General features: G+C 60.1%; 1 protein-coding gene across 4 annotated transcripts in view; it reads left to right on the top strand.

The window, feature by feature from the left end:
- The window catches only part of CAPZB (capping actin protein of muscle Z-line subunit beta), a 141,028-nt gene extending 125,500 nt beyond the window's left edge, over nt 1-15,528 (top strand). For 3 of the 4 annotated variants that reach the window (XM_088843092.1, XM_088843107.1, XM_088843104.1), the window contains exons 7-10: nt 10,521-10,586; nt 10,817-10,893; nt 12,209-12,321; nt 14,719-15,528. In XM_088843092.1, the coding sequence (XP_088699218.1) occupies nt 10,521-10,586; nt 10,817-10,893; nt 12,209-12,311 (246 nt within the window). In that variant the 3' untranslated portion in view covers nt 12,312-12,321; nt 14,719-15,528. The remainder of the gene's footprint in view (nt 1-10,520; nt 10,587-10,816; nt 10,894-12,208; nt 12,322-14,718) is intronic. The other variant, XM_055398637.2, reaches the window with a different exon arrangement.
- Nucleotides 15,529-16,364: the final 836 nt, after the last annotated feature.

Here is a 16,364-nt window from a genome sequence, read left to right as displayed (position 1 = left end):
ACTTCACATTTCCAGATAGGTGCTGTTTGAGCTGCCTGTGGCTGAATGCCGCCCGCCGTTTCCCAGCCAGCTCCCTGCCGTGCTGGGACCAGTTGGCTGCAGGCTTGGCCTCGCCCTCCTCATCCTCAGGACTCCACAGCTCTGCATCTCAGGCTCCTTTGATGTGGCGAGAAGCCTTGTTCTGCTCTGTTTCCTGTCGCTGTGGTCCTGCAAGCCTGGCGGGGCAGGCAGGCTCGCTGAGAGGCTCGTCCTCTGCAGCTCGGTGGCACCTTCCTGCCCACAGCCCAGTGCAGGAGGGCCCTGCATCAGTGCCGCGGACCACAGAGCTGGTCACAGATCCAAAGGGCGAGGGCCCCGCCCTGACCTGCCAAATTGAGACCCCAATTTCGTAGAAGTCTCCAAGTAATTTACGTGCCCGTTAACATTTGACAGACGCTACTCTTCTGGGTTCCACACCCAGTGCCATCTTGGCGGGGGTGGGGGTCATGCCCCGTACCACCAACAACAGCTGTGCAGACCCCAGCAGGGTGTCCTGCGAGTCACTCTACCTGGAGACCGTGTTGGGCTGCATGTTCAGGGCTCGGTCCCAAACGGCTGCCTGCCCACCTCCCCGGAGACACACCTTCAGACCCTAGTGGTGAGTCTAGGTTGTCACCTGCGCTTCTGACCTCCTGGCTACACATCAGAGGTTCCCATGACCCCTTCCTTGGGGTCCATTAATTTACTAGAGCTGCTCACCGAACCCAGAGAAACCCGTTTACTCATTAGCCTGCAGGTTTATCGCAGTGGACGTTTAAACATTACGGATCTACAGCCAGATGAAGAGATCCACAGGGTGAGGTCTCAAACAAGGCCTGCTGTCCTGGTAGAGTTTTGGGGCCCTGCATGATGGCACCTGGAAGCCGGTTGGTTTCTCAACCTGGAAGCTCTCTGATTCCCATCTTTTGTGGGGTTTCACGGAGACTTCCTTGGGCTTCCCTGGTGGCTCAGACGGTAAAGAATCTGCCCGCGATGTGTGAGGCCAGGGTTCAATCCCTGGGTCGGGAAGATCCTAGAGAAGGGGATGACAGTCCACACCAGTATTCTTGCCAGTAAACTTCCACGGACAGAGGAGCCTCAGGGCTACAGTCCATAGGGTCACAAAGAGTCGGACACAACTGAGCAGCTAACACACACGCACGGAGACTTCCTGACAAAGGCATGATTGATTAACTCATGGGTAATTGATTCAACCTCCAGCCCTTCTCCCAGGAGTGGGACTGAAAGTCCCACCCCTCCATTTGTGACTGGTGCCCCTGGCAACCAGGCCCCATCCTAAAGTGGTTTCCAAAACTCACCAATCGTGGTGGAAGGAACTTGTTATGAGTGACAGGGCACTTGTTTCCCCTTTGTGGCCCTGAAGCGGTTGATTTCAGGAACCTCAGACGAGACCAAATATCATGAAAGATGCTGCCATTGCTGCTGTCACTCAGGAACTCCCAGGGTTTGGGGATCTGTGAGCCAGGAACCATGCATGAAGACCAGAGGCGCATGAGAAATGGGTTTGGGTCACCCGAATGACCAAGCGCGTGTTCCTTCCGAGTCACAGCGTCGCAGCTGCTGCACCTTTCCCTTGCCCGGCTGTGGTTCAGGCTATCATGAGCAGCTCATCTCCAAGACGTCCCTTCCAAGCGCTCGTCAGGAGAGCTGGGAGCTTGGAGCTTGTTTGAGACCTCACCCTGTGGATCCAGGAGGAGCCCCCTCCCCTAGAGCAGCCTTCACGTCCTCCTTTGTGTGCTATGTTAAGCTTCTAAGCAAGTTCAAGACCCTTGCTTAAGAGTCCATGTTTAGGACGCGTAACAGGCCGTCCCTCTGGGAGGCCTTCGCCCTGGCTGGTGCAGGCCAGCGGTGCCTCTGTGTAACAGAGGATGCGTGGGCCTCGGGGAAGCCGGGCTGGCAGCCCTGAGAACATCCGTTCCCATCTTCAGCCTGGAACTCCATGAGGATCCTTTTTAATATCAAGATTTTTTTTTTCAGTAAGATAATTATACTTTTAATAGCCATTGATTTTTTTTTTTTTTTTTAACGTGGCAGAAATTTTAAGTTGGTAACTCTATTATTTTTTTTTTTGGTTGCCCTGGGTCTTCGTTGCTGTGCACGGGCCTTTTCCAGCTGTAGCGAGCTGGGGCGACTGTTCTCTGGCGTCTCATTGCGGTGGCCCCTCTCGCTGTGGAGCGTGCGTTCTAGGCGCCCAGGCTCCAGTCATCGTGACCCAGGGCTTAGTAGCTCAGAGGCGCATGGCGTCCTCCCAGACCAGGGATCAAGCCTGCGCACGCTATGTTGGCAAGCGGGTTCTTATGTGCTGTACCACCAGGGAAGTCCCTTAGTAACTTTTTGTTAACTTATTAAGTATATTTTAAATTAGAGGATCATCACCTGACAACATTGCAGTGCTTTCTTCCGTATGTTTCTGTGTCAGTCGCTCAGTGGTGTCCAGCTCAGCAGCCCCGTGGACTGCAGCCCGCCAGGCTCCCCTGTCCATGGGGTTCTCCAGGCAGGAGCGCTGGAGCGACTGCCGTTTCCTTCCCAGGCTTCTTCCGTGCCTCACCGTGAATCAGCCATACGTATGCATACATCCCGTCACTCTTGACCGCCAGTTCAGTTCAGTCGCTCAGTCGTGTCCGACCGCCTGCGACCCCATGGACTGCAGTGCGCCAGGCCTCCCTGTCCATCACCGACTCCCAGAGCTCACTCAAACCCACGTCCAGTGAGTGGGTGACGCCATCCAGCCGTCTCCTCTGTCGTCCCCTTCTCCTGCCCTCAGTCTTTCCCCACGTCAGGGTCTTTTCCAGTGAGTTGGCTCTCCGCCTTGGTAACCCTTAACTGCATCTGTGTTGCAGCCACAGAGGCGTCTCCATGCTCTTGAACGGAAGTAGTGCAAGGCACGTGCCTGCCCCAAGGGAGCCTCAGACCCTCCACGTAGAGCCTGCCTGGAGCCACACGGGGTCTTGGGGGTCTCCTTCTCTGGCCTCGGGGCAGGGCTGTCCCCAGACCCCCCCAGAACCAAGGCAAGTGCTCGCTGGGCAGAGCCCATCCTTCTGCAAGGAAACAGGCCCTTGTCTTCCAGGAGGCACTGACAAGGCGGGGCAGTGGAACCCCCAGGCAGCTGGCTCCCCCCACCCCGCCACCCGAGGAGTGCTGGAAAATCCTAAATCTGTATCCGGAGATGGCTTCCTGCATCACTTACCGCTCTGAACTGTTTATAATTCCACCCAGTTTACAGTGACCTGGACAAATATTTAATCCCCAGCCTTCCTAATAGTTTAAATCAGAGCTGTCAGCCCACGGCCAGGGCCTGGTTCCGGCTTGCCATGCACGGCGCCTGCTGCCAAGCCAAACGCCAGCCCGATGAGAGGCTGTCCTCAGCGCGCCGGGCCGGGCCGTGGACCTGTGTGGATGGCCTTGTGCTCTCGGCTCTAATGAGGAAACTCAGGCTTCTGTCATCATCCTCACAGGCGGTCACATAACTCATCCGAGGCACGTTAAAGCCAGGGCTGGTTTCCAATGTAAGTAATTGCAGCAGGCGGGCCCAGGAAGCCATGAGGGTGACAAATCTAAGTTAATGATGCCTAGCTTCTGCACAAACAGGGGGAAGTGAGAGTTGTGGGTTTAGCTGTTTGTCCCAGGTGAACCTTGGGAAAAATGCCTCTGGTTCTCTTGAACGGGAGGCCAGGGGCTTCCAGGAAAGCTGAGCGGATCAGCGATAGGGTGGACACGTGTGGTGGTGCGGGCTGTCTCCACGGGTCGGCTTGTGAAAGGCATAGCGTCACTGAGCAGGTGAGGAAGCTGGGGTTCCGGCTCTTCAATGGTTTGCCCCGTGGTGACTTATAAAGCAGCAGGCAGCGCTGCGATGGGAACCCAGATTTGTCCCTTAGGAAAATGAAAAAAAGGCTGCGTTCTGCATGTTTTGGCCTTAATCTGTCCGCTGTGCCTGGCATTCGTGAGATGCTCATTAAGTGTTTGTACAGACATGTGTTGAGCAGTCAGCTCAGTGTAGACAGGACGCTGCCCCATGGACGCCCAGGGACTCTTCCATGGGCAGTGGCCGTGGGTGAGTGGGCCACACCTGCGGAGGCCCATGGAGAGGCCAGGCCTCCCTGGGCTGTGCTCAGCTGTGGCTGCCCTCTGGGTGTCTCTTGTAGGAACCAGGTTGACCACAGGAGACGCCTTTACCGCCGGAAGCAGTGAGGAGGGCTTTAAGATTTTTAAGTAGTCAATCGATGAGATGCGTGTCTTCAAAAGGTGGCTCTGCGGGTGGAGTGGAGGCCAGGTTGGCAAGAGGGGGCCGTTAGACCTGCCCAGGAGAGGGGTGGCCAGGGCCCAGCGGGGCAGCCCCAGGGGCCAGGGCACGTGGCCTGTGGCCAGCGGGTCAGTGAAGGGGCCTCACGGCAGGAGATACGAGGAAGGGCAGAGGCAGGAGGAGCGGGTTAGAGACTCTCAGGGTGACCCCCCCAAGGTGTGTGCCCTGGGTTCAGAGGGCTCTTCCCTGGCATGAGTGCCTCCATGAGGCCACAGTTGCTGACCCTGGGTGTGCGGAGGGAGGGCCCCATCTCCCCAGGGCCTCGGTGCTGAGCCACCGCCGCCCTGGCCCCAGGGGTCAGGAGCCGCCAGCTGGTCCAAGGGCTCGCAGCACATCCTGGCCACGCTGCAGCCACACGGCCTGGGCCGCCCTTCCTGGAGTGACCTCGGGCTCCCCACGTCCCTGCCTCCCCCGCCTGTCTTGACTGACTGATTTGGCCGGCCACATTTTAGTAGTGAGTGCTCGATCTGTCGCTGTGGCGTCTGGGATCAAACCTGGGCCCTGTGCTGCGAGGTCAGACTCCAAGTCCCTTGTGCCTGGCCAAGGCTCGGGCTTGGCGGCATTTACTGCCCCCTCCCTGGTCCGAAGGCCCCTTTCCCTGGCTGCTCAGGCTTGGCCTCCGTGCCACCCTTGCTTGGTGTGGACAGCAGGAGCCACTCAGGCTGACTGTCTTTCCCTCTTGGTGAGCATGCCAGCCTGGCTGACCCGCCATTGACGGGGATGCTCAGAGGATGGCACCTTCCCCCGCCGCCTGCAGTCCCGCCTTTGTTCCCCCCTCACCGAAGGGCGTCCCTGGAAGACAGAGTGGCCATGGTGTTTTGGCAAGTCCTTGCAGCCCTGGGCCGTGCGGAGGCGGAGGGGGGTGGTCCTCACAGGGGCTCTCACAGTCCATCCTTGCGGGGGCGAGGGTGGACGCTGGCTCCCGGGCCCCCGCGGGAAAGCCGCCGGCCGAGCACCAGCCTTGCCTGAGAGGCCGCCACGCCGCGAGGTCACTGCTGTGTCGGAGGGACGTGGGAAAAGGCGGGGCCACGGGTCTCTGGAAGGAAATCCACAGGTCAGGCCCTGCAGATGTGATTTTTTTTTTTTTTTTTGAGATTCTAAATATTAACAAAGGTGGAATGTCTCGTGGGGCGGGGAGGCGAGGCCGGTCCCTTGCCCCCCACACTGCGTCTGCACGCAGTGAGGCTCCAGCCGGCGCCCCTACCTGCAGGTTGAGGCTGGGAAACCCGCTTCGACCCTTGCTGGGCAATCAGGCCAGGAGCTATGCTCGAGCCGGGCAGAGGCCCATGGCCTACCCTGCAGATGCGGGAAAGCCGGGTCCGTGCCAGGCCAGGGGTGTTTCAGGGAGGACATTCTCCTGGGGGAGGCACGGCTGCAGCTGCTCCCTTGTCCTCTGAGGCTCCTGGGTTCGGGGTGGACAGCCTTCACGGTGTGGGTTCTGGGGGCGCCCCCATGCACATCTGGTGACCTGGGATGGAACGACCCCAGCTTGGTCCAGGGGGCGAGCCAGCATGAGGCTGCCACCCTGTGCCGTGCCCCACCAGGAAGGTCGGGCAGGAGTGGAGTGGAGATCCAAGGGAGGGCAGGGCAGGGACGGAGCCGTGTGGAATGTCTGAGCCCCGCGTTGCGGTCTGGCCTTGATTTTTCCTGTAAGGAGCGTGGATGAGGTTGAGCAAACGGAGAAGTCTCCTGGAGGAAAACAGGTTTTGGAATCATCCAGGCCGTCGTCCCAGTCCCAGCCCAGTCTCCTTCCAGCTGTGTGACCTGGACAAACCACTTCCCTTCTCTGAAGTTCAGCATTTTCACCAGCGAGCCCATAATGCCCCTTTGGAAAGACTGCTAGAGCAGAAATAAAAGCCACCTTGAGGTTCGGGTTCTGCCCGGTAAATAAAATAAATAGTAGCTGTTGCTGCTGGTACCATGTAAGCTAGGCTGTATTAAATTTTTCCTGAACTGGGTAGATGGAAGCTCTGCTGAGAGGCTGTCCAACCACTACCTTCCTGCCTGCCAGCGCGCCAGGCCCTGGTCTCCAGCCCTGCGCTGACCTGGAGCCGGCCTGAGGCGAGTCCCGGGAACGGTGCAGCCGTGGAGCCCGGCACCACTCTGGGCCCGAGGCTGGTGGCTCATCCCGAGCATGGCGGCGGCAAGGAGATGGAGGCCTTTCTGGGCCAAGGCCTGGCCCTGGGGCTGCAGAGTGGGAGCTGCCTGCTGGGCTGGCTTCCCACAGGGCCCCAGAGAAGCGCCGCCCGGCGTCTGCTCACGTTTTCCCTTTTGAGGAAAGCAGCCTGCTTTCTAAACAGGCCCGGGTCCTCCGCATCTCCCGGCCACGGAGGGGAGCCGGGGGTGCCGGATGGGGGTGGGCAGGCTGGGCTCTGACTTCAGACTCGGCTGGAACCACCTTGTGGAACATCTGTGCGACCACAGCCCATAAAAATGTTTTCCTCTGGCAGCCGCTTTTATGAGATGTAATAATATCCACGTTGCAAAAATAGCTCTGTTTTTGGTGGGTCAGCGCTGCCAGAGAGCTGACCCTGACCAGGTGTGGAGGGAGTTGGCAGGGGGCCGTGGAAACACGTCCGTGTGCCAGGCCCCTGCCCCTCTCAGCCCACCCTCTTCCTTCCCTCCCCCGGGGCCCTGCTGGGCCTTTGCCTTGGGGTCCGATTCCTGGCCTCGAGCTTCACGGCCCCTTGGGTCCTCCTGGGGAGTCGGTCTGCTCCCAGAGAAGGCTCACGCCCCTGCCCAGGCCTCTCTGACCTCTGAGAGCCTGGCAGTGCCAGCCTCTCCCTTTGTTGGAGGATGGCTCTGATTCTGAAGCAGAGATGATGCCCAAGCCGTCTGACACCCAGTGGGGCTTCGCTGACCGCACAGCCCTGAGCCTCCGGTCCTGGCCTCAGCTTCGGTTGATTGGTGCTCATTTAAGGTGGGATTCTTGTTGAGCTCACCGCCTCCATGCTTCCCAGGGTGTCCCAGGGATCCACCGTCCGTGCAGAGCAGGGAAACTGATTTATGGGAGGACGTGATTCACTTGGCTCAGAGCCCCAGGCCTCTCCTTGCCCGGAAGAGCAGCCCTGAGCGGCCGTGAGGCCAGGCACAGGAGCCTCCTCCCCAGGGGAGGAGAGAAGCCTGGGTGCCAGCGTCGGTGTCCAGATCACCTTTCAAGGTTGGGTGGGCAGGCAGCCTCCGTCCTTCCCCACAGCAGGTGGGGTTCCCAGCCCCTGTTCAGCACGTGTGTGCTCCAGCCGTCAGGGCCGAGCGCCTGTCACAGATGCTGTAGCTCTGCCTGGCAGGGGCACTTCTCATGCCTGAAATGGTGACGTTCACAAGCACGCGCACCCCCTGTTTTATGGGGACCCCTGGAATCTCCAAAGATCGAGTCTCCCCAGGACCCTTGGCTAGAGTGCCTGGGGCAGCTCAGGGCCCAGGGTAGGGCAGAGCAGCCGGTCCTGCTGGCATCTCGCTCCCTCTCCAGCTCGGCCAGCCCTCTGCAGAGCAGTCTGCCCAGAGCCAGGCGTATTCCCTCTCAGAGACTTGGTGTCCTGGCTTTGGAAGGCGAGGACCTGGGTTACAGACCATCACTCCACTCTGGTTCCCCCCTCCCCAGCTTGTAGCGTCATGACACAGGGCCGCCCTTTTCTCCAGGGACCCGGGGCTCCTGGCTGTGTGAGCGGGCGCTGTGACAGCTTCGCCGCCCTCGGCAGTGGCGGGCATCGCTGGACCACCCCACCAGGCAGCAGGTTTCAAAGCGCAGCCAGGACCTCCCGCGTCCTTCTCCTTCTGGCCTGAAACGCCCACGTGCTTTCCCATTTCTTGGGCTTGGGGTGTGCAGACCTTTGATGCAAAAGAGCATGTCCATGGCTCTCTGAAACCCAGATGAATCCGGCTGTGCCAATGGGGCCGGGCCGGGAGGGGGCCCTGCAGCTCCGCCAGGGAAGGGGTTGGGCACGCAGCCCCTGACCTGGGCACCAGGAACAGCTTCATTTTGATCCTGAAAGGTGCACGAACGCCGTCCTAGCAGGCACCTCGCATTCTTGTCAAGCGAAATCATCCAAAACCACAGGTCTCTTTGCTGGACCTGTTCACCATGTTGTTCTCGGTGAGATTAACGTCTGAGCCCAAAGTATGTGGTCTGCGTTTGCCCGGGTGCATGCAGTCACGCTGGAGCAGAAGGACCAGAGGCTGCCGGGTCCAGCAGGGCTGTCGTCTGGACAGGCTCTGTGACGTCTCCCCGCCTCAGTTTCCTCAGGTGCAGAGTGGTCCTGAGGAGGGGCAGACAGACCGAGGCCCAGAAGCTCTGTGCTCTGCCGCCAACCCGTGTTTCTGTCTGGGAGCGACCTGTCCATCACCCCCACCCTTGATGCCGGTGGCGCCGGCCCATGAACCCTGTGGCGTGCACCTTCCCTTAGGTCCTGCACAAGCAGACGGACCCAGGGCCCGGCAGGGAGTCCCGAGGGCTGCCCCGGGGAGCCGGCAGGCCATGGTCCAGCCAGGGCCGCAGGATTCTAGGTGGGAAGCTACTGCAGGGATGCGCTCTTGAGGAGCCTGTGTTCCTCAGCCCAGCATCCCTGTCACCGCCGGAAACCAGAGACTCTCACAGCAGATCGTGTCCACAGTCAGCCTGCCTTGGCTCCTGGAGCATCTGATTTGAAAACACGCCAGCAGATGATTTTTTTTTTTTACTGGTCCCATCAAAAGTTGTTGCCTGGATCAGCGTCAGGCCAGTGTTTAACTTCCAACTCCAATCTGCCTTCTGTCATGAAAGTACGGTCAGCCTCTGCCCTCCTCAGAGTTCCAGCACCTCTGAAGCGTGCTCTAGCTTTTCAGAGAGGTCTGTATCACGGAGTCAGATTTGTCTGACCCTGAGGCTTAATCATTTTAAATGATTCGGTTCTCTCCTATCACCACCTGCTTCCAGCTCTGTCTCCCTCTTAACTGGGTCTGTTGTACCTTTCCCAGCCTAAAAGTCACCCTAAAATTCATCTGTAAGAGAAGTAAAGCCAGGTGAGGCGACGGAGGCCTTTAGCCTCTGAACAGACTGCCGTCCACCGCAGGCGTCTGCCATGCCTCTGAAAGTATTAGCCGTCCACCTTCGCTCTGCGTTTTCACCGACCTGAATTCATCCTGAGCTCTGGCCTTCCTGATCCGGTTCCTGTCTCCTCATCCTGTTTGTTGATTATTAAGCTTCCAGAGTTTGTTTCAGTGACAGCAGTGACTGCAGTGTGGTGCCAGGCAGGTTGAGCAGCGTTTGTGTGCTTAGTAGTCCGCTCCGCACCTGTGAGGGGGAAACAGGCACATCTGCCCTTAAGGGATGTGTGATCTTGGAGAGAAATAAGCCCTAAACATGGGGAGGAAGTGCGGGGAGAGTCATGGCTGTCCTGTCGTGACTCGGCGTTCAGCTCAGGGGCCTCAGTGCCTTCTCCCCTTTCCTGTCGGCCCTCAGAGGACTCATCCCTGGGCCAGAACCAACTCGCTGGGCACCCGTCCTCCAGAACCCCCATTGTCCCTGCAGAAGGGCCACATCTACATTATTAAATGCTAAAGAGACACAAGTTCAAAAGTCATTGGTTTGGACAATTTGGAAAATAGCGGAGGGCCTTTGAGAGAATTATTTGAGCGGAAGAAGAGGACTGAGATGAGTTACAGGAAGTCGGGAGAAAAGAACTGTGTTCCCTCGACAGGCGTGGCGCAGAGGCAGGCAGGAACTCGGGCGCCAGGTGGCTGACGGAGGCGCTCACGCAGCTCTTTCACAGCGGTGGGCGGCACGGAAGAGGCCACGCACTCCCCAGGAAGGGCTGCACCTTCAGCAGGAGCGGACGGGACACAGGCTGGGAAGTGGGCACGGCATCCACCCGGGCCCTGCCTTCCCTGCGGCGAGTCACCCCTTCCGCCTGAGCCTGGGGTCCCCTGTCTGACACCTGGGTTGTTGCCCCCCACCCCTCCCCCTGTAGCTGCCAGGCACGGCTGCCACTGGCAGGTGCCTTAGCGGCTCACCCGTGACATCACAGCGCGAAGCCGCGTGAGTGCCCTCCTGCCGTGGAGCCAGGGAGGGCTGTGCTGTGGGGCCGGAGATGTGCCTGGAGACAGGCCTCTGGCCTCCGCGGCCCGACCGCCTGTGAGCCTCGTGCCGGGCTTCCCGCGGCCGCCCCGCCCGGCGCTTGACTCAGCCGTGTCCCCTCCCTTGCAGATGGAGAAGGATGAGACCGTGAGCGACTGCTCTCCGCACATAGCCAACATCGGGCGCCTGGTCGAGGTGAGCAGCCGCCTCCCCCCGGGCCCTCCCGCAGGCCGTGTGAGGACTCAGCGCGGGAAGCCCTCAGCCTGGCCCTCCGGAAGGAGGGGGTGCTCTGCAGAGTTGTCCCCGCGCCCACGGGAGGGCTGGGGGTGTCTCCCGCCCGAGCAGCAGGCCGCCGCGGGCACTGCAGGCTGCCAGAGGAGCAGGCGCCTCCTGACCGCGCCCCTGACTGGCCGCCTCCCTTCCAGGACATGGAGAACAAAATCAGAAGTACGCTGAACGAGATCTACTTCGGAAAGACAAAGGACATCGTCAACGGGCTGAGGTAACGTCCCCAGGAGCGCAGGCGTGGGACCCGGAAGATGGGGGGAGTGGGTCTGAGGTCAGCCGCTCAACAGCTCCACAGCCTGGGGCTTCAGTCTCCTCTGCAAACCAGGGCCGGAGTGCCCACCTGACAGGGTCGTTAATGCAGGTTTTCAAGCTAAAGCCCCGCGCGCAGGACTTGTTCTCAGGGTAGACGTGTGTGCCGACCTCCTCCATTTGTGTTTCCTGGGGACCGTCCGCCTTCACGGCCGTGGTGCCCTCCTTCCTGCAGCCACCTCTTGGTCCCGTGGGCCGAGTCCTGCCTGAAGATTCTCTGTGGACCTGCCGGCCCTGGGGCCTAAGGACCCCCGGGTCAGACCCTAAGACACAGCAGGGAGCATGGCCCGGGTTTGCCGGGTTTCAGGCAGCAGAGCATCCCCCAGAGAGAGCCCCGGCCTGCTGCTTTCTGCAGAGGGCCCCGCCCCCAGTCCCCCCACGCCTGTACCCACGGCTCTTCAGCGAAGGCCGAGGGAGGTGCAGTGGCTCCCCGGGTCCTCCCGGTCACGGAGGGCAGTGGAGGCTGTGGGGGAGAGAGCCCCGGCCTTGGAGTCCCAGCCTGGAGTCTCAGGCAGCCCCTACCACCCCGAGCTCCATGACCTTAGAGGGACTCCTCTCAGGGGCATCCTGCCCATCCAGGAGCTGGGGTTGGGGGGCCTGAGGCAGGGAGGATAGGGTCTGAGTCTTGTTGCCACCCCGTGAGTCCAGGGGCTCGTGCTCCACCCTTGGCTCCCGGCCCTGCAGTCCCCCTGTGGACAGACCCCTCTAGGCCGGGCAGCGGCGGGAAGTGGCCTGGGGCAGCCCTGGTTTGAGTCTGTCCAGAGGAGATGGTTTAGTCTCTCTCTCAAAGAGCTGTAAGAGTGGTGCCCCCTCTGGACTCACCTTTCTGATTCCCACTGTCTGTGGGGAGCCTGGTCTAGCCCCTGGGGTTTTACTCCCTCACTCACCCCACGCAGCATTACTCTCCTTTGGCTGTTGAGCCTGGGTCCTGGGGAGTCCTCTCTGCCCAGAGCTTCCTGGCCTGGGACCCCTGCATCATCAGACACACCTGTCGGCTTGCACCATCCCAGGCGATGGCTGGAAAACCAGAGGGAGCGGCAGAGAGCCTGTGGGGGTTGGGCGGGCCCCTGAGAACCACGGCCACCCCCCTGAGCCCCATGGTCCCAGTGTCCGCAGCCTCGAGCGGCTGTGCCCTGGGGACACCCCATCTCCTGCCCGTGGCCCCCGCACCCTCTGCGCTGGGGCCCTTCCGCAGCCCTCACTCTGCACACTCTCTGTAGATCTGTTGACGTTATCCCCGACAACCCCAAGTTCCTGCAGCTGCAGAGGGAGCTTTCCCAAGTGCTGACGCAGCGCCAGATCCACATCCAGCCCGATAACTAAGCCGCTCCAGGTACCTTGCCTGAGAGGCCTGAGCGCCAACCCACTAAACAGGACTCACCAGCCCGCCGAGACCCCGCCGGCCCCTTAAACACCACTAACCTGTGTCCGCTCGGCCGGGAGCCGCCCCGTAACTGCCGACTCCGCCCTGCGTAACACGGGCCTGGATCACGTATGCAGTGTGTGTGCTTGGCACTCTGGGCAGGGCTGCGTGTGGGGCAGGCCAGCAGGCCAGGGTCACGGTCACCCACACCACTCCCAGGGGCCACCCGCTCGGCCAGAGGCTGGGGTGGCCTGTCTGCTGTGTGTGCAGCTGGAGCTTTGCCACCTTTCCACCAAGGATCCCAGAAGCTCAAAAAGACACCTTTCCGGCGGGCAGTTGCCTGGGGTCAGCTGATCTGAGATGTACTGCCCCGAGTCTAAGGGTGGAACACAGAGCCGGGTCTCTTAAGAGCCTGCTGTCGGTCGCTCAGTTGTATCCAACTCTGCAACCCCATGGATTGTAGCCCGTCAGGCTCCTCTGTCCATGGAATTCTCCAGGCAAGAACCCTGGAGTGGGCAAAGATTCCCTCCTCCGGGAGATCTTCCCGACCCAGGGATGGAACCCGGCTGTCCCACATTGCACACAGATTTTTAATATCTGAGCCACCGGGGAAGCCCAGAGTGGGGCTGTAATGTCTGAGCCAGGCCGGGTGCCCCCAGACCAGGTGCCAGCATTGCCCTCCGCCCCCGATGAGCTGCAGCCGTCCTCCTGAATGCCTTACACTTGACAGAGGGGAAAGTCTTGTTGTGGACAACGGCCGAGAACCATGACTTAAGTGTGTGGTGGATACACATGTGCAGAAGCCGTCAGCGTCCCCGGAGGGGAGGAGGGAGGCTGGGTTTAGTATCAGGCGTCTGGAAACCGAGTCGGCAGAGCTGCAGAGCCCGGGTGTAGGGGCTTCCTCCCATGCCCGGGAGCTGGACACAGAGCCCTGACCCAGAAGAGGCTCAGGGGGCTTGCACGGGGGGTGGCCCTTGTGCAACCAGGGGGTGCTGCTCTTTAACGCGTTCCATATAGTATAGTTCCCCCCAGCCCCTCTGCTTCTAGGGTGGGTCTAGAATCTTCTGGACCCCTCCCCTCGGCCAGGCCCTGTGGGGACGTAGGACCGCCTCTACCCCTCATCCCGTGCTGCCCAGCCCTTCTGTCCAGGACACACACAGACACTGGTTCCCGGTGACTTGGCCGTGACCTTCCTGAGCTCCTTCCCCTGAACAAGCTCCTCCTCCTTCCTCCTCTCCCCTCTCGCCTCCAGCCTAACCTTCTGTCTCTTACCAGTCGTCCCTCTGGACATGTCTCCTTGTTGGGGGGGCGCTGGGTGCAGCCCAGGCCTGGCGTGCACCTCCCAGAAGAGCCAGCGCGCGCTCCGGCCAGGCAGCCGTGGGAGCTGTCACGGAGCAGAGCGAGCACTCAGAAACGTGTGTTCGGCAGCATCAGCCAGTGTCAGCATTGCTCGTGGGAGGTTTTTTTAGTTGCACACAGACTCTCTGCGAGTCTTGTGTTTGCCACCCTCTTTACCTTCTCGAGGGCGCTTCCCATGCTGTTCCCAGGACTCAGTGGCCAGCATTCCACACGGTTGCTCCTGGTCCTAGCTCATTGTACTTAAGCCACGTTTGGCGCTGGCTAGGGGGTGTTTTCTGGTCTCTCCTTACTGTTCTGCTTCACGGCCAGTGCGTATCAAGCTTGAGGTTCCTGTGGCTCCACAGTGATCCTGCCGGGCAGCCTGCTGCCCTTGCTTTCCACTGCCTTGATAATGTTATAAAGGTTATACATCGTTTAATAAGCCCCTGGTTAGCCTTGACCAGGATCACTAAGGTCATTGCCGGGGCATTCCTCGGAGTGTCAGTTTCCTCATCTGTAAATTGGGACGAGTGCTCGGACTCCTCTGTGATGCCTGTGAGAGTTCAGTGTGCTTGGGAAGCTCTTACAAATGACAAACCGCACGACGCCCACAAAGCTTAGCGGTCGCTCGCCTTGTCTAACCCGTGTGTCGACACTCACGTGAATGTTTCCCCACAAATCCAGGAGTTGATCTGCAGCCACTCAACTGCATCGTGCTTGGAAGCCCGGAAGCCACTTGTGGTTCAGGCTGGTGTTGTGACGTGTGCCCCGAGTCCAGGTCACAGCCAGCCTGGGGCAGAGCTGGGCCGTGGCCTCCCCTGCAGGGCCTGGCGAGGTGCCGAGGGGCCAGCCTCCGGCTCTGGGCCCCTCCGCACCCCCCGACCTTCCCGCACAGCTTGCGGCTCTGCTCCTAGAGGCGACGTGCGTGGAGGGGCGCCTGGCCCCCCAGCCCTGGACGCGCCGCACAGCGGCCTCACCCCTTTCCTCTTCTGCTCGCTCACGACAGTTCTTCCCCCCTCCACCCCACAGGTCTGTGCAGACTTTTGCAGACAAATCAAAACAAGAAGCTCTTAAGAACGACCTGGTGGAGGCTTTGAAGAGAAAGCAGCAGTGTTAAAAGCCTCTGCTTCCCACTGACCGGAGACGCCGTGCGCTGTTAGGCTCCTTTCTTAGACACTCGTTTCCTGCTCCCTCCCTCGTCCCTTCCCTCCCTGACAGGTCACATAACAACTCGCATCACCACCGCAGCGCCAGCTCTCCCGAGAATAAACCCGGTAATCACCCCTGGTCTCGGAGGCCTCCTTCCCCACCACGTTTCGCTATCACGACTCGGTATTCCTAGAGAGACCGCGTTTTCTGTCCGCCGCGGCGCCCGTCTCCCCACCACCCATTTACAGGCATAAAAGTACACTGTCCGTCTGCCCCCATCCTCCCCCACCTTTTTGTTACATGGGTGTAAAAAATGTAAAACAAAAAAATTTTATGAAATAACTGTGGTGTGTGAAAGATAGAAGAAAAACTGGAAATCTGATTCCACGTGTGTTTGGGAGTTGCTTGGGGTTGGGGGCCGGGCGGGGGACAGGGGACAGCTCTGGGAGAAAGGAGAGGTGGCCCTCAGCACGGTCCCGCAGAGACCACGCGGTGGGGGGCGGGGACTGCGGACCGTCCTGCTCTTCTGGCCAGGTGCTTTTCTGTCAATTTTTATGGAATGCAAAAGGAGTTTTTGTTTTATTTTGTTTTTTTGTAAAGCTTAAAAAAAATCTACATCTTATACTTGAGCTTCCATACTTAAAAAAAAAAAGAAAAAAAGAACAAAAAAAATAAATAAAAAGAAACTGGGACGCAGTTAGCCTTGTGTTCTTTCTCTCCTGCCCCACTTTCCAGGATGTGTGACTCTGGCCACCCCCTGGAGGGTTCACCCCAAGCCGGGCGGGGGAACACGGCGGGGTCTCGGGCGGAGGGAGTGTGGAGCCATGGCAGTGAATGAGCAGGGGAGGGGGTCCCTGCAGAGCCCCAGCTGCTTCTCCGACCCCCACCTCTGCACAGACCCCACCCGCCTGTCCTGAAGAGCTGGGGCCGTGATGGGGTGGAGACTCCCCATGCCCGTCCCCTTCACTTCGGCAGACCTGGGCACAGGCATGACCTGTCCGGACGCAGTCCCAGCTTCTCTCCACTGGGTCTGATGAGAAAGTTCCCAGGTGGGGGGCGCACCTCTGAGTGCAGAGCACCGCTGAGATGGAGGCAGGGAGCCGGAGCCCCTTGCACGCAGCGTCTTTCAAGGACCTTCAGGTGGAGAAGATAAGGGAGGTGGACAGGTGGAGGCGGGTGGAGCCAGGGACAGCCCGCCAGGTGTGCCGCCAAACTGACATCCTCACGGCTCCTGGGGCAGAACGCCTGGCCCAGACAAGCGAGCTCGTTGTTGGTAGGTGTTCAGTCCTGGGATCAGGGTGACACTTGAAAGCCAGGAGCTGTGACTCTGCATGTAGAAGAGGCCTGGCCTCACTAGTCTAGACCCTGCCGTCCCTGGAGCCGTCGCTGCTGCTGTTTTCTGGCACTGAGCCAGGCTGTTGTGACGAGGAGCCACAGGTTCGGAGACCTGACGTCCCTGGCAAGGGGCAGCGGGAGCAAGCGGCAGGAGAGCAGTGCGAGCCCCTGACTGAGGGCCACCCCCGGCC

This window comes from Moschus berezovskii, chromosome 2 (genome assembly GCF_049115385.1).
Source record: "Moschus berezovskii isolate FMDL1 chromosome 2, NW_MosBer_1.0, whole genome shotgun sequence".
NCBI classification, from domain to species: domain Eukaryota; kingdom Metazoa; phylum Chordata; class Mammalia; order Artiodactyla; family Moschidae; genus Moschus; species Moschus berezovskii.
The sequence above is the reverse complement of the archived record's forward strand: the minus strand, read 5'-3'. Positions and strand labels throughout refer to the sequence as shown.